This window comes from Ovis canadensis, chromosome 13, assembly GCF_042477335.2.
Source record: "Ovis canadensis isolate MfBH-ARS-UI-01 breed Bighorn chromosome 13, ARS-UI_OviCan_v2, whole genome shotgun sequence".
NCBI lineage: Eukaryota > Metazoa > Chordata > Mammalia > Artiodactyla > Bovidae > Ovis > Ovis canadensis.
In genome coordinates, this window is record NC_091257.1 from 16,046,310 (window position 1) to 16,073,939 (window position 27,630).

A 27,630-nucleotide genomic window follows, 5' to 3' on the forward strand; every position below is an offset into this window, starting at 1 on the left:
TGACATATTTAATAGCAAATTTCCCCACCATATTTTGGGTAATATTTTGACCGAGTTTGTAAACACTGGGTCTTGGAAGCCTCAGGGGCAGAGGAAGAAAGAACAAACACTTAAAAGACTGTTTCTCTCCTTCTTTGTTCATATTCTGTTTCTTGTTTTTTAAAATTAACTTTATTGAGAAATAATTTACCTACAATAAAACATGCTCATTTTAGGTGTACAGTTCTACAATTCTGTATCGTGTACACACATGATATGGAACATTTCCATCACTCTCAGAGGTCCCCTGGTTTCCTTCCCTGTCAATCTCTGCCCACTCCTGGCCACAGGCAGCCTCCTTGTGTCAACACAGCCTGAATGCCTGTTCTGGAATCCCTCAAATAGAATTGTACTATATGTAGACTACTGTGTCCAGCTAGACTTAGAGTCTGTGTGATTTGTCTGTGTGGTTGTATGCCCATTCCTTTTTTTTTTAATGACTGAATACTATTCCATAGTTGGACATACCACATTTTGTTTATCCACATACTTGTTGACTGACATTTGTGATTTCCAGTTCTAGGGTATGATGAAGAAAGCTAGCTATGAGCATTACTGAACAGTCTGTGTGAAGATACATTTTCATTTATCATGGGCAAATGCCTAGAAGTGGAACTTCTGGGTTTTGTAATAAGTAAATGTTTAACTTCGTAAGAAACTGTTTTTCCAAGTGGATTTACCATTTTATATTCTCTGCAGCAATGGATGAAATCTCCAGGTCCTCCTCACCCTCTCAACCATCGGTATTTTAAATCTGATCTGTTCTGAAGGGGGTATCTCTTTCTTTGTTTTAAAAGAAATAAGCCATGTTTGTTGAATGACTGCAAAAAGCATCTGTACCCCTGTGTTCCTAAATGAGCAAGTTTCTATCTGTAAGACACCTTTCTTTCTTCCGCTGTCTGTCACACGCACACACCCACACACACCCCACACACACACTCCACACACACTCACTCGGGGGCCTTCTGTCATCCTGGGAAATAAAAGCATTGTTTCTCGTAGAATGGGCTTGCTTTCTCAGAAGCACAACAACCGGATGCCGGGGCTTCAAGACCTAGGGCGCTGCAAACTCAGGCGCAGCGAGCTTTCCCCAAAGAGCTCTCACTCCAAGCCTCTCAACTGCTCCCTTCTCTACTAATAAATAATAATTGTCTTTTCAAAGAGCTGGTGTGTGGTTAGCGCTGGAGAGCTTCAGCTCGAGAGGAACCCTGTGGGTTGCCTCTCCGCTCCCTCCCCACGGTTCCATTTTCCACCCCATTTGGACCCAGAGACATCCAGGGCTCTGGCGCCCGCTCCTCAGCCAGCCCCCGGGAACCCGGGCCCCCTGACCCCCGGCAGCGCGGGCACCGCGCCACCGGGCACCGGGCATGCTCAGAGGGCGGCGGCGCAGGCGTCGGCTGCAGTGGGGCCCGGGCGCCGGGAGGTGCCGCTGCATCTCCGCTTCCCGGCGCCTGACCCAGCGCGCAAAGTTGGGCTGGAAGCCGCCGGGGGAAGGAGGGACGGAGCGAGCGCGGCGGCGGGGAAAGGGGGCGGGAAGCGGCAGGGGAAGGAGCCGGGCGGGGGGGTGGTGGGCCGCCGGGCGTGTGTCACTCGCGCGCTCCCTCCGAGTCGGGAGGATGTGCTGAGCGCGGCGCCGGGAGGCGGCGGGGGCCGAGGAGCCGTACCCGGCGGGGGCCGAGGAGCCGTTCCCGGCGGCCGCTGGCAGCCCGAGCTGCCGCTCGGCGGCTCTCCTCCCTCCGAGGCTCCACATCCCGCGTCCCGCCCGGGCATGGTCGGGCGCCTCGCCCCCGCGCGCCCCTGCTGCTGAGTCTCGCGGGAGGCGGTGCGGAGGCCGGGAGGCCGGCGAGGCCGGCGCGGAGCGGAGGCGAGCGCCCCCGGAGCCGGGCAGGAGCCCGCGCCCCGCGCCCCGTCCCTGCCGCGCGCGCCCGGGTCGCCCGGAGCCCCGATGAGCCCTGATGGCCGGGGCACAGCCTGGAGTGCACGCGCTGCAACTCAAGCCGGTGTGCGTGTCCGACAGCCTCAAGAAGGGCACCAAATTCGTCAAGTGGGAGGATGTAAGTGGGGGCGGCCGGCGGGGGCGCGGGCGGCGGGCGGCTCGCGGGGGCGGGGCGGGGGCGAGTTACGCAACGGGCGCCCGGGCCTCGGGGCGCGCGACGGCGGCGCTGGGTGCCCGCTCCTGGGCCCTTGGGTCGGCAGTTGGGCGTCCGGGCTGGGTATGACCGGCGCCCCCTGAGGGTCTGGGATCTTGGGGCCAGTGGAGCAGAAGCGCAGGAGGGGCCGGTGTTGCCGGGTGACTGGTCCTGAGAGTTTGGAAAGTGGGGAGGGTGAAGCTGGCACCCGCTGGAAATCGCTGGGATGGGGACAAGTAGCGCCCTTCTCCGCCGGCAGATGCACACCCCGCCCCCGACCGGCACCTCCTTTGGCCCCTTTGGAGAAGGAGCTGCCCCGGAGTCTGAACTGTTGAGTGGTGGCTCACCTCTTAGCGCTGTTCTAGGTGCCCACGCGGCAGAGGCAAGAGGACACGGCAGCCCAGCCGACAGGTGGCTGGTGATGCCAAACTTCAGCTCTGGGCTCCGCAGGGAAGGGCCCCGAGAGAAGGCTCCGGAGGACGCACCGGGGGAGGGCACAGGGGGTCACTGAGGGGTCAGCGGGGCGCGCTGGGCCTGCAGGCTACACGGGAAGGCGAGTTTCTGAGAACTGAGCTGGCTCAGTCTTCAGTTCGAAATAGACAGAACACGAGACACTCCTTCGATTTACCTTCATCTTTTGCCAGGACTGGCAAAAGCCCAGCCCCGGATCTCCAGTGACCCTGGCCCCTAGGGCTTAAAATGAATCCCCCCATTGCTTTCAAACAGTTAATAATTTTGTTGTATGCATAGGGATCTTCAGATGGAGAACAATAAGTTCTAGATTTACGTCTTGAGTGTCATTGAAGGTGTCAGTCCTTAGATCCTTGAGCCGCTGGATCAAAGGGTAGTTAGGTCCAAATGACTAAGGCATCGCTTAAACAGGAGAAATTATAGGAGGATCTTTTCTTGTTGAAAAGATTTTCCACCTAGTAAATTATAGTCTGTTATTCTCCAGGGTATTTTTCTTTAATCTCCTTAAGACATTTTCCAGTGTCTGAAAACAATTTAAATATTCCAGGTAGAGAATCCAGTTACTTAGCAGAGCTGGTCTGTGTCTGTATTTTGGAAGTGCCAACAGGACTTAGAGGCTGAGTCCACAGCTTTCCTGAAAGCTCATACCAATTATTAAATGCTGTAGGCAACCTTTTACTATGGACTTTACACCTTTCTCCTCTGTCCTAGTCTAATGACTGGATGTTTTCTGTAAATGGAATATAGTAGAATCTAACCAGTAAGTTCAGCCACAGATGAAAGGCTTTATTTGTGTCAAGGAGAAACAAAGACAATGGAGTTCAGCAACAAATAAAACAGTCTTGCCCTTCTGGAGATCCTTAGATAGAGAGCTGATGTGATGATGGGTTTAGTGAGAAAAAGAATGAAGAGTAGAAGGAAAAGAGAGAGAGAGACTTTGCAGGATAGAGAAGGATATTCCAGTATAAGCTCTGGATTTATTCACAGCCATGATTTTAAATTGCTTTTTAAGTAATGATCCGCAATGTCTTGTTTGGAAGAAAATAGGAGTGTCACTGGAAGTGACGGTCTTCCTTAGAAACGCATTTTGATACATCCAGGTAGATAATTTTTATTATGTGCATTTATGTCACATTTCTTTCTTTCTTACCTACTAATGCCAGGCCCTGGACTAGAGCCTGGTGTGATACAGAAAGCAGTAACCCTTCTGCTGACCTTTTAGCAGACCTTATAGCCTAGGTGAAGGAGAAAAAAATGTTTTCGAGAGGACCAGTGATATAGAGAGTGAGGGATGCAGGGAGAGTGTTGGAGAGCCTGCTAGTTGAATGCCGCCTGCAGACGCTAAGAAGGGCTCCCTCTGAGCATTGAACAGTGAGTTTCTGGGACGGCCCTGTAGGAGGACTGTGGGGACTAAGGAGAGGGCCTGTGGAATCTCAGAGTTTTCAAAGGCGAGAACCCAGGCTGCACCCAGGAGTCAAGTTATCTAGAATGCAATGATGTCTAGTCAAGTTGTCTAGAATGCAATTCAAGTTCCTTGTCTGGCTTTCTTGGTCTCCATGGTGATCTGTGGAGTGAGAGAACCCAGACTTTCTTAGGATGGTTTTTCCTTTCCCTAGATGTCACCCTTCTCCTCTTCCCAGTTCATATTTGTTCTTCTGGGATCAAACCAGTTTTGATTATCTGGCTAATTATATTGCATATTCATGAGACTGTGTGTTGAAGACAATGGAGAACTAGATTTTTCAGTCCATGAGTACCTTCTGATTCTTTTACCAGTCAGCTGTGTGACTTTAGCTTAGTCACTTAACCTCTCTGAATCTTCACTGTGTCTTGCACAGACTGAGAGTGCTACATTTCCTACCTGTTTCGTCTGAAAGTTGGCAGTAGCTGATAGTGTACTTCTCACACTTGAGCATACTTAAGAAGGCTCTGGGAACCAGCCTCAATTTCTGATTCAGAAGGTCTGAAATGAGTCTGGGAATCTGCGTTTTTCATAGGATTTTGAGAATAGGATCATTTCTCACCAGATCTTGAGATCTGGTGCTACTGGTTTGGGGAACCACACTTTGAAACCACTGAGGTAAGATTTGTGGGAAAAACAAACAAACTTGGAAAGTATGGTAGAGAGCATAATCTTGTTGGCTTGCATATATTTCCACTGGTTTGTTGATTTCATTTTATCTCTGTGTTTGCATTTTGAGAATTCTTCCAACTGTTACCTTTGTGCCTACGCACAGAGTCGGACACGACTGAAGCGACTTAGCAGCAGCAGGAGGTAGAACAACCTCAGTAACATAATCATGGGTAATCTTTTTAGATCTTCTGGGATATTTTAGGAAAGGTCTCTGATGCCCAGGTTAAGTTAACTCACATTCATGCATTTCTTTTGAATTTCTTATAGTCAATGAAACGTTTTCAGCATTTTCATCTGCTTCTAGTGGGAGTGTTAGAAAAGGAAAGGAAGCAGAGAAGCGTTTTGAGAGGCTGTCTAGTCTGACTTCCTGCCTTTGAGCAGGGGAGGCTGCTGTGTTTTTCCTTTTGGCTCTGACTTTGGGAAATGCATGCTGCCCCCTTCCCCCAAGGGTGTGCCCCATCTGCTAACAAGGAAAAGTAAATGCTGGAAATAATTTAAAATACCTCAAATATCTGACCTCACTTATTTTTTTTTTTTTGTTTTTGTTTTTTGTTTTTGTTTTTGTTTTTTTTTATTTTTAGTTTTTTATTTTTTACATTTTAAAATCTTTAATTCTTACATGCATTCCCAAACATGAACCCCCCTCCCACCTCCCTCCTCATAACATCTTTCTGGAGACCTCACTTAAAAATTGTAAACCATCTTCTCTGATCTTTAAGAGTAAGGATGGGCAACTCAGAACAGATTTTCAATAACCCATTACAAAGTTTAATGGTACATTTGAAAATGATGCATTTGGAGCTATTTAGAATTGTGAAGAGATTCTCCCTTGTTCCTTGAGTGGCTAAAGAACCGCAGTCACCAGTCCTGCTGTCCTGACCCCCATATAGAACAGAAGATGTCACCCAGAGGTTGCAGTGCCCACATAGTCTGTTGGCTACCTACCAATGTCATGGTGAGGCTGTGGATACTTTAAGAGTGGTAGTTAAAAGGTTTGACACTGGAATTAACCAATCACAGCAGACAGAAAGTGGGGGTGGAGCTGGAACGGGGTCCTGGAGATATCCTGTTCCCTTAGGGCCAGGTATTAACCTTTCTCTGGCCCAATCATGGGAAGGCCTGGGGGTCCCCAGTGTCTCCAGGGGCAAATGGAAATATTTCCACTTTTGAACAACTGTTCTTGTTCAGTCTCTAAGCTGTGTTCGACTCTTTGTGACCACATGGACTGCAGCACGCCAGGCTTCCCTGTCCATCATCAACTCCTAGAGCTTGCTTAAACTCATGTGCATTGAGTCAGTGACACCATCCAGCCATCTCATCCTCTGTCATCTCCTTCTCCTCCTGCCTTCAATCAGGGTCTTTTCTAAAGAGTTGGCTCTTCACATCAGGTGGCCAAAGTATTAGAGCTTCAGCTTCAGCATCAGTCCTTCCAATGAATCGTTTCATTTCAGTTCAGTCGCTCAATCATGTCTGAGTCTGTGACCCCATGGACTGCAACACTCCGTGCCTCCCTGTCCACCACCAACTTCCAGAGCTTACTCAAACTCATATCCATTGAGCCAATGATGCCATCCAACCATCTCATCCTCTGTTGTCCCCTTCTCCTACTGCCTTCAATCTTTCCCAGCATCAGGGTCTTTTCAAATGAGTCAGTTCTTTGCATCAGGTGGCCAAAGTATTGGAGTTTCAGCTTCAGCATCAGTCCTTCCGATGAATATTCAGGACTGATTTCCTTTAGGATGGACTGGTTGGATCTCGTTGCAGTCCAAGGGACTCTCAAGAGTCTTCTCCAACACCACAATTCAAAAGCATCAATTCTTCGGTGCTCAGCTCTCAGTATAGTCCAACTCTCACATTCATACATGACCACTGGAAAAACCATAGCTTTGAATATATGGACCTTTGTCAGCAAAGTGATGTCACTGTCTAGGTTTGTCATAACTTTTCTTCCAAGAGCAAGCGTCTTAATTTCATGGCTCCAGTCACCATCCACAGTAATTTTGGAGCCCAAGAAAATAAAGTCTTGCACTGTTTCCATTTTTTCCCTGTCTATTTGCCATGAAATGGTGGGACCAGATGCCATGAGCTTAGTTTTTTGAATGTTGAATTTTAGGCCACCTTTTTCCACTTCCCTCTTTCACCTTCATCAAGAGGCTTTTCAGTGTCTCTTCACTTTCTACCATTAGCGTGGTATCGTCTGCATATCTGAGGTTGTTGATTTTTCTCCTGGCAATCTTTATTCCAACTTGTGATTCATCCAGCCTGTCACTTCATACGATATACTCTGCATATAAGGTGAATAAGCAGGGTGACAATATACGATCTTGACGTACTCCTTTCCCAATTTTGAAGCAGTTTGTTGTTCCATGTCCAGTTCTAACTGTTGCTTCTTAACCTGCATGCAGGTTTCTCAGGAGGCAGGGAAGGTGATCTGGTATTCCCATCTCTTAAAGAATTTTCCTCAGTTTTTTGTGATCTACACTGTCAAAGGCTTTAGCATAGTCAGTGAAGCAGAAGTAGATGTTTTTCTGGAATTCTCTTGCTTTTTCTATAATCCAATGGATGTTGGGAATTTGATCTCTGGTTCTTCTGCCTTTTAAAAATCCAGCTTGTACATCTGGAAGTTCTCAGTTCATATACTGTTGAAGACTAACTTGAAGGATTTTGAGCATTACTTTGCTAGCATGCAAAATGAGTGCAATTGTGCAGTAGTTTGAACATTCTTTGGAATTGCTCTTCTTTGGGATTGGAATGAAAACTGACCCATTCCAGTCCTGAGACCACTGCTGAGTTTTCCAAATTTGCTGGCTTATTGACTGCAGCACTTTAACAGCATCACCTTTTAGGATTTTAAATAGCTTACCTGAACAACGAATAATGGGGTATAGGTATATATAGTTGAACATCAAGGCCAGGCCTTGCTGTCCAGAGCTTGGCCAGTAGATAAGGAACTAACCTACGGTGGCGACTTGTCTCATCAGTGTTTTGAAAGGATGTGCCTTGCTTTTATTTTGCATTTGCATCTCATCAGACTCTGGTGGTAGGAGGTGTGTGTACAGGACTGGGCATTTGAGAGCGGTCTGTGGGATATGAGTGAGCTTCCCCATCACAGCTAGGGAATTTGGGAGATTATGAGCTTGGCCCCTCTCATTTCTCCATGTTGGACAGGGTGTGGAGGGAAAGGCAAAGGTTTCCCAGTCTTGGATTTGCCCCAAACTCATCATCTTCAAGTGCACCATTATGCTTTCTAAGGGGTCATTGAAAATTTGTTTTCTAAGTTTGCCCGTTCTTCCTCTTAAAGATCTGTGTCTTTGTTCCACAAACTTTGGAGCATGGAGGGCTGCTCATTTGATTGTTTCCTTTTCTCTACTCTCACCCTCCAAATTCAGAGCTCAGTTGTGGATGAATAGCTTAGCGCATTGCAACCTCGTTTTCCTCATGTGTAAGGTGAGGCTTGTAGTATCTCCTGCTGCACGGAGTAGCTGGTACCATTAAAAGAGCAAAGGTACATGCCCTGCTCTGTGTGGTGCCTGACACACAACACTCAATGAAGTATGTTTTAATCTTTATTTTTTATTAATTTTTATTGGAATATAGTTGCTTTAAATTTTGTGTTTTTACTGCTGTATGGCAAAGTGAGTCAGCTTTATGTTTACATATGTTGTTGTTGTTCAGTCACCCAGTTGTGTCCAACTCTTTGCGACCCCATGGACTGCAGCACATCAGGCCTCCCTGTCCCTCATCATCTCTTGGAGTTTGCCCAAGTTCACTGTCATTGCATTGGTGACGCCGTCCAGCCATCTCATCCTCTGAAACCCTCTTCTTCTCCCCTCGATCTTTCCCAGCATCAGGGACTTTGCCAATGATTACTCCTCCTTTTCTGATTTCCTTCTCATTTAGGTCACGACAAAGCTTTGAGTACAGTTACCTGTGCTATGTAGTAGGTTCTTAAACTATCTTTTTAAAGTGATGCATACATACTAAGTCACTTCAGTTGTGTCCAACTTTGTGACCCTGACTGTAGCCCTCCAGGCTTCTCTGTCCGTGGAACTGTTGCCATGTCCTTCTTCAGGGATCTTCCTAACCCAGGGGTTGAACCCACATCTCTGGTGTCTGCTGCATTGGCAGGCAAGTTCTTTACCACTAGTGCCACCTGGGAAAAGTGATGGTCTCCCAATAGTTAGAGGGCCATGAACTTTATCAAGGTGGTCAGTATGTGTTGGATGACAGTTTTATTCTCCAAGTGGGAGGAGCTAGACCTTTCTTCCATTTCCTTTAATGTATATTTTGATTCTCATGCTTTATAATTTGAAATGGAAAAAAAATCCATTTTTTACCCTTTTGGAAAATGTAAGTATTTTAGAGAAAATCTATATTAAAATCAGCACTCTTTTTCTTTAAAGCGAGTCAGTTTCCAAAGTGTTCTAAATTTTTATTTGTACTTAAAAACCTTAATATATACCCGCCCCCCACGCCCACACACAGAATAAGTACACAGGTTTGATGCCCAGAAGGAGTAGGAAACAGTTAACAAAATTCTTGTGATTTAGCAAGAAAAAATTATGTATTAATAGATACATGTAAATCTCACATTGTATATTGTATGTCACAAGAGTAATCTGACTTGGAAAGTCATAATTGCTAGACTGGGCACATTGTTCGGGAAAAAGGCTGAAGAACTGAAACAAGTAACACCCTCTCCTTTCTATGCCACTCTGCCCTCTGCACCAGGAAACCCACAGCTAAAAGAGGTAATAATAATAAAAACCCTTAGTAGTATATTGCGCTTTTCCCAACATCCTACACAAAAGCTCAGTTAGAACTTTCAGATTATGTAGAATCTGAAGTTTGCAGTTTCCAAAGTGGTGACAAGATGACACTGACGATATTAATGAGGAAGGAGACGGGAAGGTTTCTGAGGTGGGCAGTCAGCAGCATTCACTTGGAGCAAGCTGTGTGAGAGAAAGGGGAGAAACAGTGCTGGTCGGTAGATGGTGGATCCAAAGGTAGTCCCAGAAGGCTGGCAGGTGCCCTCTCAGGGAAAGTCGCTCAGTCGTGTCCGACTCTGCCACCCCATGGAAAGTCCATGGAACTCTCCAGGCCAGAACATTGGAGTGAAGAGCCTTTCCCTTCTCCAGGGGATCTTCCTAACCCAGGGGCCAAGTCCAGGTCTCCCACATCATGGGCAGATCCTTTACCAGATGAACCACAAGGGAAGCCCTCTAAACTGTCACTTAAATATGCCCAGATATGTCCACTTTTCATTTCCAAAGAGCTTTTGTGAATTTCTCATTGACAGTGATTACTGCAGCCTTAAGTGTAAGAATATCACTTTTCCAAAGTGAGCAAATAAACCTATTTCAAGCTGTTGATCAGAGTGTAACATTCATGAAGTTAAACTTGCAAATCTTGTGTCCAGCTGGATCAGTTTTCACCAAATGAATGCTGTGATCAGCACCAGATCGAGATAAACTGCCTGCCAGCCCTCCCTTAGGAGCTCCTGTGCGCTCCCTTCCAGCTCTGCATACCCACTCTTCTGACTTATAGCTCTGTAGGTTGGTGTTGCCTCTCTTTGATCTAAGAAAGCTATTTTCTTTTTATTTTCAATGAAAACAAAAACCTAAAGCACTTTTATTACTGCTTTAGGACCTTCTTCAGCAATAACAAAAATGACTTATCCTGGGTTTAGATGGACCTTGATTAGGTCCTTATCTGTCCTAAAGCCTGGGAAGTGAAGCAGGTAAATGCCCCAAGGAAAAAACAGTTAAACAAAACTCTGGTAATTGAGCAAGGAAATTTAATGCCTACAGGCTTTTATTGGCATAGCAAAGCATAGTAGTAGAGTGCTGTTTCTGGAATGTGTTTTTCTCTAGTAGTTTTTCTCTTATCTTTCCTGACCCAATATTCCCATCTGTGGTACATTAGGATAATTTACTCTGGCTATTAGCATATCTCCAATCCTTCCCAGGAAAGTTTTATCCTATCAGTAAATACCTTCAAATGATGTTTACCTGCAATGACTGTTTAAATGGGCCAGGAACAGTTTGCTTTTTTTATATCAAGCTTTGTTATCTATGGTTACCTGTTTCTTATCAGGATCATTTCATTTTATCATGAACAAGGAGTGCCGGTAGAAAATGGAATGGGATTGATTGTGAATTGTTAACTAACACTCTGGGTCTCCACCTAAATGACAAATCTTTTGTAACGGAAGACCTTAGTTTTCCTGTTACTGGAGCTAATAGAAGGTCTATTCAGCCTTTCTGGATCCTATCATAAATTCCATCTGCTCAGAGAGATTACATAATGCTCCCCTTTCCCCATCTATTCCTTATCAGACCCCACAGTCAGAGCCAGAGCCCCTATATTGCACGAAGGAAAGGAACTAGGCCGTGTTTCTGAGATTTACACATGAGACCCTAAGGATGCCATCGATTCTGTAATAAAAAAAAAAAAGTAAATGAAATAGAATATAAAGAAAGCTAGACTCTTGGAGAATTCTTCAAGTTCCCCTCTGACCACTTCGCGCTCTGAGATTTGATTTTATTATTTTCTTCACATGTTATTTTCAATTTGGGGAAATTTTTATTTTTATTTTATTTTTTCTGAAAAATGCTTAGGTATATGCTGAAATATAATTGATGTTGATTAAATCCATATGCATTTATCAATAAAATTATTATCAATGGAGAAACACCATTATATAAAATTTTGAAAAATTTAGTGTTAAAGGGCAATTAAAAGCATCCTACATATGGTTTTCATTTCAAGGACTCATTTTTTTTTTTTTTCTTAATTCCAAATGTGTGTGTGTATGTGTGTGTTAAGACACTCTTTGCAATCCTATGGACTGTAGCTTGGCAGGCTCCTCTGTCCATGGGATTCTCCGGACAAGAATACTAGAGTGGATTGCCATTTCCTCCTCCAGGGAATCTTCCTGATTGGGATTGAACCTGTGTCTCCTGCATTGGCAGGCGGGTTCTTTACCACTAGCACCACCTGAAAAGCCCAATTCCAAGTATACTTTTGTTCACTGTTATTTTTAAATAGGAATATAAGTGCTTTACAATGTTGTGTTTTTGCTATATAATGATGTGAATCAAATACACATATTTGCCCTCCCTCTTGAGCAAGGACTTTTTTAGTTCACAATATTTGCTCTTTTTTTTTTTTCTTTTCTTTTCATCACAGTGAAGTTTTATAAACAAGTTCAAGGAGAACAAATTAGTTAGCAAAGTGCTTTTATCTAAACTAGTCATGGTGGCTATTTATATATAACATTGATACATAGATTAAGAAAATCTATTTTCAGCAAAAAATCTTTTTTGCTGTTAAAAATCAATTTTTCTTTGAAACTTGTTTATAAAATAGGTAAAGGAAAGTTAATTTGATTCATTTTGTAGAAGAGGCCAAATAAGCTGAAAAAGAAAGACCCCAGAGCAAGTCAGCAAGTGGCCCAGTCGATTAAAAAATGATGAAGGAGGCTGACCAGGATTCTCTGTCAAGTGTGCTGTTTGGTTGAATGTCACTTAGCATCCATCCCCTCATCCTCTTTGTGGGACTTTTTATAATACAGAGTCTGGGAATCTAAAGCCGTATTTACTGGACTTCCTGGAAGCATCTACTATTTTGGCTGTAAATTCAGCCCCGCTAGTATGAGATGCACTTGTATGGGATGTGGAAGGCTGATCTGTGAAGGAGGCCCCTTCTCTGCCGTCTCTGAGCTGTTTCTGCGGACATGTGGGTTGCCGCAGGAAGAAGTGCTGTCTTCTGTGCCCTTTCCCTGTGTCTGATTGCAGAGAGGTGGTGGCCACCATGGCTGCTCCCCATTCTCGGATTACTCTTCCTTCGTCTTCAGCTAAGCTGCTGTGTGTGTCACTTGAGGAGTTCCGTCTTGATTTCTCACCTTTCTGAATGGGGTGGAGGCAGCAGTTCCACTCTAGGGTCTGCGTATCACATTCTGGGGTCATTCACAGAGGCCCAACCTGAAGCCTGCTTCTCCGGTCCTATTAATGATGCCGTCAAGTGCCTGGGATTAAACTCCTTTGTGTACAAAGCTTCCAGAGAGGTTTCTGTTTCCTTTATTAATACCCGCCCAACATGGCCTTTTACGGTTCTAGGATTCCGTGACTTTCAGTCCTGACATGCAGTAATCATCCACACCGCCTATGTAATTTTCTCCTTCAATATTACATTTGAGTATAATGAGTTTTGCTATAATACTGCCTCTTGGGTTCAATGTTGAGAGTGAGTGCTAATAACTGGCCCTGATATTTACAAACCACTATCATTTATTTATGCATGCTAAGTTGTCTCAGTCGTGTCCAACTCTTTGTGACCCCATGGACTGCAGCCCGCCAGGCTCCTCTGTCTGTGGGAATCTCCAGGTGAGAGTACTAGAGTGGGCAGCCATTTCTTTCTCCAGGGGATCTTCCCGGCTCAGGGTTTGAACCCTTGTTTCTTATGTCTCCTGCATTGGTAGGTGGATTCTTTACCATTGAGCCGCTGGGAAGGCCATTATTTATGTATAGTCATGCCCATTCAGTCATGAAGACCACCTCAAGTGGTAGGGAAAGATCAAGTGTTGCTGCTGCTGCTAAGTCACTTCAGTCGTGTCCGACTCTGTGTGACCCCATAGACGGCAGCCCACCAGGCTCCCCCGTCCCTGGGATTCTCCAGGCAAGAACACTGAAGTGGGTTGCCAATTCCTTCTCCAATGCATGAAAGTGAAAAGTGAAAGTGAAGTTGCTCAATCGTGTCTGACTATTTGCAACCCCGTGGACTGCAGCCTACCAGGCTCCTCCGCCCATGGGATTTTCCAGGCAAGAGTACTGGAGTGGGGTGCCATTGAAGTGTTACTATTCCTATTTTATGTAGATGTCAGCTGGGGCTAGTGGGTGGCGAGTTGCCTAACTTGCCCACAACTAGTTAGAGGCAAAGTCGGGTCTTTAGGTTAAATTATGGGCCTCTTCCAGTCTCTGGAGAAGGAAATGGCAACCCACTCTGGTGTTCTAAACTGGAAAATCCTATGGACAGAGGAGAGTGGCCGGCTTACAGTACATGGAGTCACAAAGAGTCAGACACGACTCAGCAACTTCACTTTCCAATCTACTGTGGCAAACAGGTTCGAAACAGGAACCTTTCGGTAACAAAAGGCTTTTAATAGAATTCAAATGAATACAAGTTGAAAGTGATTCACTGACTTTTCAAAAGAACCCCCCTGATTTTAGGATTCATACAAATGAGGCTAAGATCCTTGCAAACGCATCCCTCTTTGCTAGTGTCTTAATAAACAGCTGCAATATTTTACGATGTACACACAAAGTCCATTTTTATTATACAACATAGGACTTGGAAATGTAGGAAAACTTCATTGCTGCTTTGAGGCACAAAGACAGTCTATTCTTCAAATGTTCTACATTAGTTAGTCAGTATAAAACATGCTTGTGGAAAGATATTTAAGAATGGTGTTTAAAGCAAAGTTCATTTTTTCATTACCTAATAAGTGACACTTTGTATCTAGCAAGACTCATTACATGTGCTTTTCCATCTTTTTCTCTTCCAAACATACTTGCAAATGCTGTCTTTTGTTGGATTCCCCTAAGGCTGATCCCACGGCTTCCTATAAGAAATTTTTGATCTTGGAAGATGGAAGATAAGGTGGGCATGAGGGAAGTGTAGAAGTTGCCCCATGACCCTAGGCAAGAGGCAGGATTACTTGGAATTCAAGGTGGTGTCAACTGAGAGGTCAGATATAAGCTGCCAGGACAGGAAGTTACCTCCAGGGAGGTGGTGATACCTTAACTGGACCAGGGCCTCTGTGTTATTCATCTTCTTTCCCTAGGACAAAGCAGAGGCTTGGCACTGACTTGGTGCTCAGGGAATGTTTGTAGAATAAAGGACTCATCTAGTGTGTGTCTCCCTCACAGTGGGTTCTTCTCGCTCACAGTGGGTTCACAGTGGGAAGGGAGGCAGGCGGTCTTAGGGAGACTTGGAGGACAGTCATGCTCCCAAGACCCTTTCATGCCATGTCGCGTGTGGTGCTGGGTCCATCTCTCCATTCCCTCTGAAATCTCCCTCTGTGGCCTTCTTAACTTTTGTTTCTCCATGTGGGTTCCAGAAGCAAAATGTTTACTGTCAGCGTGTAGATTGCTGTCACAGGCACACATTTCCTGTGAAGGCTAAATACGGCTTAAGGTTGAGTGTGCACTCAATTGTGATTCAATATTGGTTGAAAATTACGATGCTTAGTGTATTTACATCTCTTATTCTGGATGTTACCAGTGGCTTCTGTTTTCTGAAGAAGATACACATTTACCCAGATTTTGCAAGGAAAATTGCCCTTAAAGAAACTTAGAAGTGTTGGGAGTGATGAACAAAAGACTGATGGTTGTGAAAACATCCTCTCTATCAGGATAATGATTCACAAGGAGAAAATCGAATGTGAGTTTTATTGCCAAAATGAGAAAAATATCAAGTAAAAGACATATAGTTTTAAAATATTATTAATACTAAAAATTCCACCTACACTGTTTCTTCTGTATAGAGGGAATGGAAGTTACCAGGACAATAGTATTGATGTATGCCCTTCCCCACTCCTAGTTCAAGCACCTGGATCACCTCCGTGGTCCTGCCTTCTCTTCTGTTCCTGGGGAAGCAGCGTACTTTCTCTGTGTCCAGGGGCCCATGCCTCCTGGTTTCTCTGGATCCTGGATTCATAATTATCCTCCCCTTTGACAGTGTCTGTGAAAGATTCTTCTCTGCTGACGCTCTTCTAAGAACATGGAAATACGCCTTGTAGTCCCACAAAGGCTGGCGTAGACTCCAGCAGAGTCCTCCGCCCACCTTCCTCTGCAGTTGCCGCCCTGCCCCTCCTCCCTTCCTCTGCAGGGAGATGCCGCTCCCCCCACCTTCTCCTCCCCTCCCACCTGTCCTCCTGAGCCTTGTTCTGCCTTTGCCACTGCTTTGAAGTTTCTCTCGCCAATGCTATTGGCAGGTGATATTTTGCCAGCTGATATTTTTCAGAATCGACCTTACTTCTTTTTCTGCAGGTTCCTTCCATCCACTTTTTTGTTCAGAGTTCCTACTTTTAATGTGTATTGATGCCTCTTATAAGCTGGACATTTTGCTAGTGTTGTGGATTGATGATGATAAATGATTTGGTTCCCATCTTCACGAAGTTGATATTCTGCTAGGGGAGATAGATGCTCAGCAAATAGAGGTAAGGGATGTCACTCTAATTGTGCTAAGTACTACAGAAAAAAGTGCAAAAATACAAATGAGTGTAAGAAGCTTGGAAGGAGTCCCTGGAGAAATTCTGTGTAGGGGAAGACCTGAGTTATAAGTAGTTCTTCAGCTAACAAGAGGATGGGAAGTGTGTAAGGTCAAAGGAACAGCACTGGTGAGCATCCGAAGGAAGGAGGGCACAGGGGACTTTGAAGGACAGAGAAGAATAAGCAAATGGGGAGCTCAATGGCTCAGATAATGAGGAGAGAGGGCAAGGGGCTGCATATATCCTGTGTAGGCCGTTGCAGGATTTTATCATGAAGGCAATGTGAAGCCACTAAGTTATGTTTCTCAACCTCAGCACTATTTACATTTGAGGCCAGATGATTATTTGTTAAAGAGATTGGCCTGTGCACTGTGGGATGTTCAGCAGCATCCCTGGTATCTATCAACTAGATGCCAGTAAAAAACTTCCAGTATAACAACCAAGATTGTTTCTGGGCATGGCCAGCATTTCCCTGGAGAGCAAAACTGCCCTGGTTCAGAATCCTTGATTAAAATGTAAACCACTGATTTAAATCTTAACTGATTAAGTGTTGAGCCAGGACCTTCCTGATACTTCAATGGTTAAAACTCTGTGCCGCCGTTGCAGGGCCAGGTTTGATGCCTGGCTGGGGAACCAAGATCCCACATGCTGTATGGCACAGGCAAAGAGAGGGAGGGACAGAGAGAGAGAAAGGGAAAGAGGACATTATCATATACAAAAAGTATTGGGCCACTATATGTGCGTGCACATGCACCTGGCTAGCAGCCGTGTGAAAAGATGCTCATCATTTGTCATCAGTCATCAGGGAAATGCATTGATATGATAAAACCACCAGTGAGATGCCACCTTACAGCCCCCAGACCTAAATCTATATCTTCCTGAAATGATCGGTTTACTCATCTGATGCCCCCACTAAACAGTGAGCACTTTGGGTGATGGGGGATCTGGATGTTCATTTGAATCCCTGGTACAGACCTGCAGTACCTTGTATGGTATTTGAAGGGGCATGCTTTCAACTGTTTGTTGTATTTTGTTAAAAGAGATTTTTATACTTGTCAGTAAACGGCAGTTATTTTAATGGCGCTTCTCTCCACTTTTTGCCTGCTCCATCCTGGACTTTCTTCCCTCCTTCACTTTCCTGTTCTTCGGGAAATTTCAGACTGGACAGACCCCGGGGAAAAGCTTCTAATGCATGCTGTTGCACCTAGGTTCACTTCACTGATCCTAGTCTCATACTCAAACATCTAAGACCACCTTTGTTGTGTGTGTGTCTGTGTGTGTGTGTGTGTGTGTGTGTGTGTGTGCGTGTGCATGTGTATCTCGTAGTCAGGGCTGCGTGACTGACATTTGTTGGGCATCACATCTGATTTTCTGTGACCCTAGAAATTCTTTTTCCCTCACATGACTCTTCCCCATCATATATGTATTTTCCATCTTTGGCTCTGCTGCTTGTCTGAGGGAAGTCTAGGGTGATCCCTGTAGAGCGTGGCTGGTTCTTTTCCCTTGCTGACTCTGAAGCACTGATTGGTCTAGAAGCACACAGCTCTTGCTGCTTGTGTTCTCTTGTTCAGTAGCATGAGGACGTGGGCTCACCGGGGAGTCAGGACCATGGTCAGCCGCGGTCGGTGGGTGGGCTTTCTGACAGTGGGGGCTGTGGGGCTGTGGGCTGGCCCTTGACAAAAGGCGAAATGGGTTACAGCCTTCAGGTTGCAGCTTATATCAGTTTTCTGAGGTGTCCCTAAAGTAGCATGGACTGAGAGACTTTAACTACAGAAATGTGTTTTCTTATTGTTTTGGAGGCTGCACGTCTGAGATAAGGCGTTGACAGAGTTGGCTCCTCCTGAGGACCCTGAGGGAAGGACTTATGGCCTCTCTTCTCAGCTTGCAGGTGGCTGACTCCTCCCTGTGTTTCACGTCATTTTCCCTCCGTATGTGTCTGGGTCCAAATTTCTTTTTTTTTTTTTTTTTTCATAAGGATGCCAATCCTACTGAGTTAGGGCCCACCTTTAAGAAATTCTTTTAACTGAGTCACCTCTGTGAAGATTGTCTCTAGATAAGGTTGCACTCTGAAGCACTGTATAGCACTTGAACATTTGCGTTTGGAGAGGGACGATTCAGCTCATTATGCACCTGGCCTGGTAAAGGAGAGCTCAGAGCAGCAGGGTATTGGTTCTATTCAGATACTTGAAGAATTGACTCTTGGAAGCAACTAGACTTTGGACTAAGATATTAAGACTAAATGGTAGCTGCATACATACATAAAAAGTACTGAAACTTTCTAGCTAGAATTATCTGACCAAGCTTACTTGTGAAAAAGATTTCCCTATTAAGGAGAATACTTACTGTGAGCTGCTCTGCCCAGTAGAAATACAAAATAAGTCACACTGGAAATTTAAAATTTTCTAGTGCCATATTAAACCAAGTAAAAAGAAGCAGGTGAAATTAATTTTAGCAATATACTTTATTTAACCCAATATATTGATTTTCATGGGCTTCCCTGGCAGCTCAGACAGTAAAGAGTCTGGCTACAATGCAGGAGACCCAGGTTCGATCCCTGGGTTGGGAAGATACCCTGGAGAAGGGAATGGCAACCCACTCCAGTATTCTTGCCTGGAGAATTCCATGGGCATAGGAGCCTGGCAGGCTACAGTCTGTGGGGTCACAAAGAGTCTGACATGATTGAGCAACTAATGCTTTCCCACTTTCATTGATTTAAATGTATAATCAATATAGTAACACATCTTAGCCAAACGTCACATTTCAAATGCTCTGTGGTCTCAGGTGAGCCCATATTCAGCAGCATAGGTAGAGAGCATACTTGCTCAATTGGGACCAAATCATCTCCAAAGAAGTGAAAAATGGTTCTTGAGGGGTAAAAAGCTTAACTCTTTTTATTTTATATAAAGCACAGTATACACACAACATCTAAATAAATATTCAGAACATCTGTGATATTAACATTTCATGGCGGATGATTAGAAAACTAGATGTCAAAAAAAGCTCTTCAGCTGGTCAGTAATGAAATAGCACTGAGTGGCAGTGGTGTAGAGTCTGTCCTAAAGGTTTAATCCAGTACTACACTTGCTAGCTTAGCTAGGTTTCCTTGGACAAGTTAGTTAAGTTAAACCTGAGTCTATTTATCTGTAAAATGAGGATAATAACAGTGTCTACCTCTTAAAATTTTATAAATATCAAAAGAGAAAATCCATTTAAAGTTTAAACTGCAGCTCAGACAAAAATGTTTAGGATGTGTCTGTTATTATTTGGTCAGGGAGCTTTGTAAAGAATATTCTGGTATCAGAAGGGAGTTTGGACTATTTTGTCACTGCTTACCAGTTTCTTTAAGACATTTGATTTATTTATTATTAACGTATAGTTGATTTATTATGTTAGTTTCAGGTGTACAGCATATTGATTCAGTATTTCTATAGATCATACCCCAGGATATGTGATTTATTTTATAGTTATTCATTTTCATATTTCATCATTTTAGTGAGATGTAATTGTCATATAACATTATATTAGCATATATTATTGCTTTATATCAGCAGTTGTTGTTTAGTTGCTAAGTCAGGTCTGACTCTTGTGACCACGTGGCCTGTAGCCCATCAGGCTCCTCTGTCCATGGGATTTTCCAGGGAAGAGTACTGGAGTGGGTTGCTATTTCCTTCTCCAGGAGATCTTCCCAAACCAGGAATTGAACCCATGTCTCCTGCTTTGGCAGGTGGATTCTTTACCACTAAGCTGCTTGAGAAGCCCTTATATCAGCACATTGACGAGCAAATCATGAGCAAATATAGCTGTCACAGGATTTTGTTGATTGTAATATTGATTCCAGTGATTTTTTTCTTGCTGTACTAGCTTTCATTTTTTTTTTCCCCAAATTGAGGTTTTATGGAGGCCTTTTACTTTGTTCCTTGATTGTCTTTTATTTGACCTAAAGTCTTTTTGGGGAACTCATGTAAATAGCAAAACAGCAGCTTCTTATATCATTATAATACATTTCACTTTTGAGGCAATAAGATTGAGAGTGAAATGGTTTCTAGAAGGAAAGAGGTACATAGAAGTTTACTGTACACTATCCACAATTACTAACTTAAGACAGTGTGTTTATTAATTTTCCTCTTTTCAAGGTAGAAGTTTATTGGAAAAATACCCTATAACTTTAAATAAGCAAATTAAAGTTGAATTCCTAGATATAAGCCATTTACTTACAAGAAACAGGGACTTCTACATTTTAACCTCACTGGTGTTTCTTGGCATTTGCATCATTGTATTCCTGACATCACTGAAAACTTAAGTTGAAATGCAGATTCTCAAACTCTATTCCAGTTTGAGATTATCTCCTAAATGAGAAACTTCAGAGAAAGGGATCAGGAGTCTGTGTTTTAAGAAGACCACCTGTAAATCTGATGCACCAAAACTTTGAAAATCACTGTCCTATGGAATAGACATATTATAGTTGTTGATAAAGAAAGAATAAAAACTAGACCATGTGAGAGTTATCTCCATTATTCTGCAGTGAAATGCTGCAGTTGCCTTGGAAATGAAGGATGGCCATGTATTTCAAATTTCAAACTAGAGCAGATATTCTGACAATTAAGGATATTTGATCTCTGCATCTGGTGTCTCTATTTCTGCTTTGCCAATGAGATCATCTATACCATTTCTTTTAGATTCCATGTAGATTGTTCTAATGTATATATGCATTAATATAGAGTATTTGTTTTTCTCTTTTTGGCTTACTTCACTCTGTGTGACACTCTCCTGGTTCATCCACATCTCTGCAAATGGCACAATTTCGTTCCATTTCATGGCTGAGTAATATGCTGTTGTATATATGTACCACAACTTCTTTATCCATTCCGCTGTTGCGAGTCATTTAGGTTGTCTTCCTAAATGTCTAGGTTGCTTCCTGAATGTTTATAGACATTTAGGTTGCTTCCTAAATTGGCTATTGTAAATAGTGATGTTATGAACATTGGGATGCTGCTGCTGCTGCTGCTGCTAAGTCGCTTCAGTCGTGTCCGACTCTGTGCGACCCCAGAGATGGCAGCCCACCAGGCTCTTCTGTCCCTGGGATTCTCTGGGCAAGAACACCGGAGTGGGTTGCCATTTCCTTCTCCAATGCATGAGAGTGAAAAGTGAAAGTGAAGTTGCTCAGTCGTGTTCGACTTTGCAATCCCATGGACTGCAGCCTACCAGGCTCCTCCATCCATGGGATTTTCCAAGCAAGAATATTGGAGTGGGGTGCCATTGCCTTCTCTGGAACATTGGGATGCATGTGTCATTTTGAATTATGCATTTCTCTGGGTATAAGCCCAGTAATGGGATCACTGGGTCATATGATAGTTCTATTTTTAATTTTTAAAGGAACTTCCATACTGTTTTCCATAGTGGCTGTATCAATTTTTGCTCCCACCAACAGTGCAGGAGGGTTCCATTTCTCCATACTCTCTCCAGCACTTATGTTTGTAGACATTTTGATGATGGCCATTCTGACCAGGGTGAGGTGATACCTTATTTTAGTTTTGGTTTCCATTTCTCTAATAATGAGCAATGTTGAGCATCTTTTCATGTGTCCATTGGCCACCTATATGTCTTCTCTGGAGAAATGGCTGCATACTCCATAGCACAGGGAACTCTATTTAATGTACTGTGTTGACCTGAATGGGAAGGAAGTCCAAAGGGGAGGAGTTATATATATACATTGACTTCCCAGGTGACCCAGTGGTAAAGAATCTGTCTGCAATGCAGAAGATGCTGGAGACGTGGGTTTGATCCCTGGGTCGGGAAGATCCAGGAGGAAATGGCAACCCACTCCAGTATTCTTGCCTGGAAAATTCCACGGGCAGAGGAGCCTCGAGGGCTATAGTCCATGAGGTTGCAAAGAGTCAGACATGACCGAGTAGCTGAGCACGTACATATAGCCGATTCATTTTGCTATACAGTAGAAACTAACACAACATTGTAAAGCAATTATGTGCCAATAAAAGTTAATTTTAAAAAGGAATACTTGAGGTCTGGGTTGAGTGGCTACTTCAGTGGGGGGAGAAAATAGACACTTGCTGCTATGTGGGAGGTAGGAAAAAAACCAGTGGAATTGAAAGTGGATATTCATGTATTTCTGGGTAAGATCCTGCTTTGCATGGCAAGAATGCCAAGTCCCAGCTGATCTTGGAATGTTAGAGGTGATTATGGAGGAAGTAGGCAGAGAGCCGAGATAAATGATCATTTAGCAGAAGAACTGTGGCAGGAAGAGTGGGGTCAAAAAAATATTGAACAAAGGAACTTTAATTTTGGAGGAGGAGAAGGAATAAGCTAGAAATAGCAGTATCAGAAGCACCAAGGCCGCCTAACACAATGTTCCAGCATATAAATTTGAGTAGTTTTACTCTGCTAACTTTAAGTATTTGATTGTCTCGGATCCTGGCAGTGAACTGTCACCAAGATTTTGATTAGAATCTTACCTAATACTCTTGTCAGACACTCTGATAAGAAAAGGAACTGACATGAGAATGAGAAGTTACATCTACAGGTTAATTGCAGATTTACCTGGAAATGGGGTTGTGTGTTCTGTGAAGTCTGATGGAAACTTTTATTTTGCCCAACTCTGGAAGAGTAGGTGATATAATGGAACTGAAAATATTGCTATGATTTATTGGAAATATTGCTCTGAACTTTTATGCATGTAATCTTATAGGAGAAGCCTAAAATGTTTTAAAAATTATTCTTGCATTTTAATATCAAATTTTCTTCCAAATGTCTTTTTTTTACATTTAGAAATAATTTTGGAATTTTAAAATTTCAGCTGAAGTTCTATGCAGAAGCACAAGCCTTGTAAAGGATATTTTCAGACTGCACATTAAGTACGAATCTTAAGAATGTCAGGAAAAAACATAATGGCAGTTCCTCAGAAAATTAAATATAGAACTATCATATGATCCAGTTATTCCACTTCTGAGTATATATGGAAAAGAATTAAAAGCAAGGATGCAAACAGTTATTTGTAGACCCTTTTCATAGCAGCATAGTTCACAATAAGAGGAGGTTGAAAACAACCCAGATGTCCATCGATGGATGAGTGATTAAAAATGATATATCCATATAATTGAGGAGTATTCAGTCTTAAAAAAGAAGGGCATTTTGACACCTACTGTGACATGGATGAAGCTTAACACATTATACTGAATGAAATTGACCAAATACAAAAGGAAAAATACTTGTGTGATTCTACTTATATGTGTGTGTTAGTTGCTTATTCGTGTCTGACACTCTGCAGCCCCATAGACTGTAGCCCACCAGACTACTTATGTGAGTTATCAAAGAGCAGTCTGGTCATAGATATAGAAATGGTGATTGTCAGGGCCTGCGGCAAGGAGGGAATGGTGAGTTAGTGTTTATTGAGTGTGGAGTTTGAGTTTGGAAAGATGAAAAAGTTCTGGGGATGGGTGGTGGTCATGGTTGCATAGCAGTGTGAAAACATTAAATACTTTGCTTAATGAACTTAATGAACCTTACACTTAAAAAGGTGAATTTTATATATGTATACGTATATATATATATGTTTACCCCAATAAAAAAGAATACTGTAATAATCATTTAATATTTTAATAATTCAACTTTTAAAAGTTACTACAATAATCTACTACAATAATAATAAATATTTTTATGTGCCAAGACTTGATCCAGGTGCTTTACCCAAATTACCCTATTTCAGTTCAGTTCAGTTGCTCAGTCTGTCCAACTCTTTGCGACCCCATGAATTGCAGCATGCCAGGCCTCCCTATCCATCACCAACTCCTGGAGTTTACTCAAACTCATGTCCATCGAGTCAGGATTGCCATCCAGCCATCTCATCCTCTGGCATCCCCTTCTCCTCCTGCCCCCAGTCCCTCCCAGCATCAGAGTCTTTTCCAATGAATCAACTGTTTGCATGAGGTGGCCAGAGTACTGGAGTTTCAGCTTTACCATCATTCCTTCCAAAGAACACCCAGGACTGATCTCCTTCAGAATGGACTGGTTGGATCTCCTTGCAGTCCAAGGGACTCTCAAGAGTCTTCTCCAACACCACAGTACAGTTCAAAAGCATCAATTCTTCAGCGCTCAGTTTTCTTCACAGTCCAACTCACATCTATACACGACCACTGGATAAACCACAGCCTATACTAGAAGGACCTTTGTTGGCAAAGTAATGTCTCTGCTTTTGAATATGCTGTCTAGGTTGGTCATAACTTTTCTTCCAAGGAGTAAGCGTCTTTTAATTTCATGGCTGCAGTCACCATTTGCAGTGATTTTGGAGCCCCCCAAAATAAAGTCTGACACTGTTTCCACTGTTTCCCCATCTATTTGCCATGAAGTGATGGGACCAGATACCATGATCTTAGTTTTCTGAATGTAGAGCTTTAAGCCAACTTTTTCACTCTCCTCTTTCACTTTCATCACGAGGCTTTTTAGTTCCTCTTCACTTTCTGCCATAAGGGTGGTGTCATCTGCATATCTGAGGTTATTGATATTTCTCTCCACAATCTTGACTCCAGCTTGTGATTCCTCCAGCCCAGCATTTCTCATGATGTACTCTGCATAGAAGTTAGATAAGCAAGGTGACAATATACAGCCTTGACATATTCCTTTTCCTATTTGGAACCAGTCTGTTGTTCCATATCCAGTTCTAACTGTTGCTTCCTGACCTGCATATAGGTTTCTCAAAAGGCAGGTCATGTGGTTTGATATTCCCATCTTTTTCAGAATTTTCCACAGTTTATTGTGATCCACACAGTCAAAGGCTTTGGCATAGTCAATAAAGCAGAAATAGATGTTTTTCTGGAACTGTCTTGCTTTTTCCATGATCCAGCAGATGTTGGCAATTTGATCTCTGGTTTCTCTGCCTTTTCTAAAACCAGCTTGAACATCTGGAATTTCACGGTTCACGTATTGCTGAAGCCTGGCTTGGAGAATTTTGAGCATTACTTTACTAGCATGTGAGATGAGTGCAATTGTGCGGTAGTTTGCGCATTGTTTGACATTGCCTTTCTTTGCGATTGGAATGAAATTTAATTCTAACAAAAAACCTCTGAGGGAGGTATGATTATTATCTTATTTTTTTTCCCAGTTGTTGTTGCTTAAATTGAGGTACAGGGAGGGCACAGGCAGTGATTTGAGCCCAAGGGGTGGCCTGCAGTTAGGAGTTGACCTGACTCTTAGAGTAAATTTTACCATGTACACAAAGCCTTAGATCCATTCTACCCATCAGGAAGATAACCCCAAATTCCAAAATTATCTCTGCAAGTTCTAAATTTATTACAGATCTTTTTGATCAAGAGGATATGACATACCACAGTTATAATGTATATGAAAAAGTTGGAATAAACTAGTTATTTATGTCTCTTAAAAAAAAAATGCAATCCCTGCAGAGACCTCAGTGTTTCAGTATAAAAATCCATATCCAGTGACATGTGTTTTTTGGTGCAGATGGTATGCCTCTGTGAAAACTGCCAAAAGGAAAGAACACATATTTTAGAAATGTTAAATATTGTAATTACAATGCAGGCAGTTTTTGCTTTGTAATATGCATGCTTAAAACTCAGAAGACTGTCTATGATGTTTTATTTTATTGTGTGAAATTTAAATTTGAAACAATTTTGTTTATAGCTTTCTGAATACGTAGAAGATGGCCTAATTTACTGTTACCTTGGAAATAGCAATACCTAAATGCTGTGTTAACTCTCTTTAGTACAATTAAGATCATTTTATAGAGCAAATGTAGTTTAAAATAATATCCTCAAGCATGGATTTTAATTAATTTTAATCATATAAAGTATGTAATGTTTAGTGTTATATTTGGAATACTAAATATAGCTTTTTAATAGAAAACATGCCAGTGCCTTTAAAAACATGCCTCAATCAATAAATACACACATCACTGACCTTTTCCTTTTTAACTAGTATTCTGATTATGAGGAGAGCATCTCCAGTTATGTAATTAATAATCCTCTGATGTTAAAGATATCACGTTTAGTTTTTTGAAAGTTTTACTAATAACTGATGGTCTTGGAGAAACTCTTAATTACTAACTTGTTAAGTCATCCCAGGTAAGACTTTCTACTTTGGCACATGTTGATACACACGTGTTTTCTTGCACTTCTAGGACTCCACTATTGTCACTCCGATTATTTTGAGGACTGACCCTCAGGGATTTTTCTTTTACTGGACAGATCAAAACAAGGTAAGAAGTGAGATATGTCTCTTTTACATTTTCCAGTGAGTTGCTGATTTGCAAAGTATTCAGGTTTTTATCTGTTTCATGGATGACTCTTAGTAATTTATTTAAAGATTCTACTTAAAAAGAATGCCTAAAATGGAAATGTCTGGAGAGTTTCCAAGGACTGTAGCCTGAAGTATTAGATGTGCTAAATCCTAGAACATTTGGCACTTTTCAGGACAAGAGCATGGAACCGTGAATTGCATTTGTTGTAGAGGGAAGTTAGTCGGTGTTACTGCTGTAAGTCTCCCCGCAGCTCTATCCATAGGGAATGAAGAAAAGGGATGAGAAAGCCCCTGTGACCCCATGACTGTAACTGTGACTTTCGCTTTCTCTTCCTTTTGCCCTTTGTTGCTTATTAGGGTCTCCCAGCCTCAGTAGGAATTTGGCCTTGATAATTGGTTCACATTAGAAAATCAGGAATAAAATTCTTCCCATTTTCAGGAATTTTTTTCCTGTTTTAGCTTTCTGTTCACCATATCATAAATTTAGAATCTAATTTATTATGGAACCAATTGAGCTGATTCCATATTGAATTATTAAAAAGTAGAATGTCTGCAGATCATAAAATTTATTTGGAGTTTAACAGGCAGTTAGACCAGAATATTCATAGAAAGTGGTTATCATTTCAATAGACAGTGCTATGGTTCTGCACTTGAACCTCTAAGGCCACCGACCACAGAATATTTTGGTCCTGTAAGTTCTGATATTTGGAAAGATGGGGCAGCTTTAATTGAGATTTGCCAAAATGATACTGAAACGATAAAATATCTGGACCAAATTGTGAGGCACTATTAACCTTTTCACATCCTGTGTTACTCCTCTCTATCCAGGGTTATTGGTTGTCAGCCTAGCTTTCTGCCTTTGGGGGCAACCTGGGCTGTACAGTGGCTGGTTCGGGGTCAGGCTGGAGCCTGGGGAAACTCTTAGGGGGCTGGAAAGTAATATATGGCCCCCCAGGGTCAGTCCTGAATGTGTCTCTTTAATATATCTTCCAAAGGACAGATTTTACCTTTGTTGCCCTGGAGTTGCTTTCTGATGGGTGCCCTATAGTCACCTCTGGTGACAGACATGGGGCCACTAACATAGACCCCAAGCTAATGTCAAAAACGACGTTTGAGTAAGATTTCATACTGACTGTTCATGTTTATTACTGGGTGTGTTAATCACTTTGGCTTTGACATTCTGTTTGGTTTCCTGCTGTTATGTATAAAACAATGGCTTGAAAGGGTTCTTTTTCTTTTTTTTTTTTCCTCCTAAAGGCTATTTTTAGAACTGTTGAAGCTATATTCATGAAAGATATATTTATAATGCCTAGAGCATT

The 27,630-nt window shown here is 42.7% G+C and overlaps 1 protein-coding gene across 2 annotated transcripts in view; it reads left to right on the forward strand.

Moving 5' to 3' along the window:
• The first annotated feature begins 1,488 nt into the window (after positions 1 to 1,488).
• The window catches only part of PLCB1 (phospholipase C beta 1), an 877,017-nt gene continuing 850,875 nt past the window's right edge, over positions 1,489 to 27,630 (forward strand). For both annotated transcript variants that reach the window (XM_069546383.1, XM_069546382.1), the window contains exons 1-2: positions 1,489 to 2,093; positions 26,193 to 26,270. In XM_069546383.1, coding sequence (XP_069402484.1) covers positions 1,995 to 2,093; positions 26,193 to 26,270 — 177 coding nt within the window. In that variant the 5' untranslated portion in view covers positions 1,489 to 1,994. The remainder of the gene's footprint in view (positions 2,094 to 26,192; positions 26,271 to 27,630) is intronic.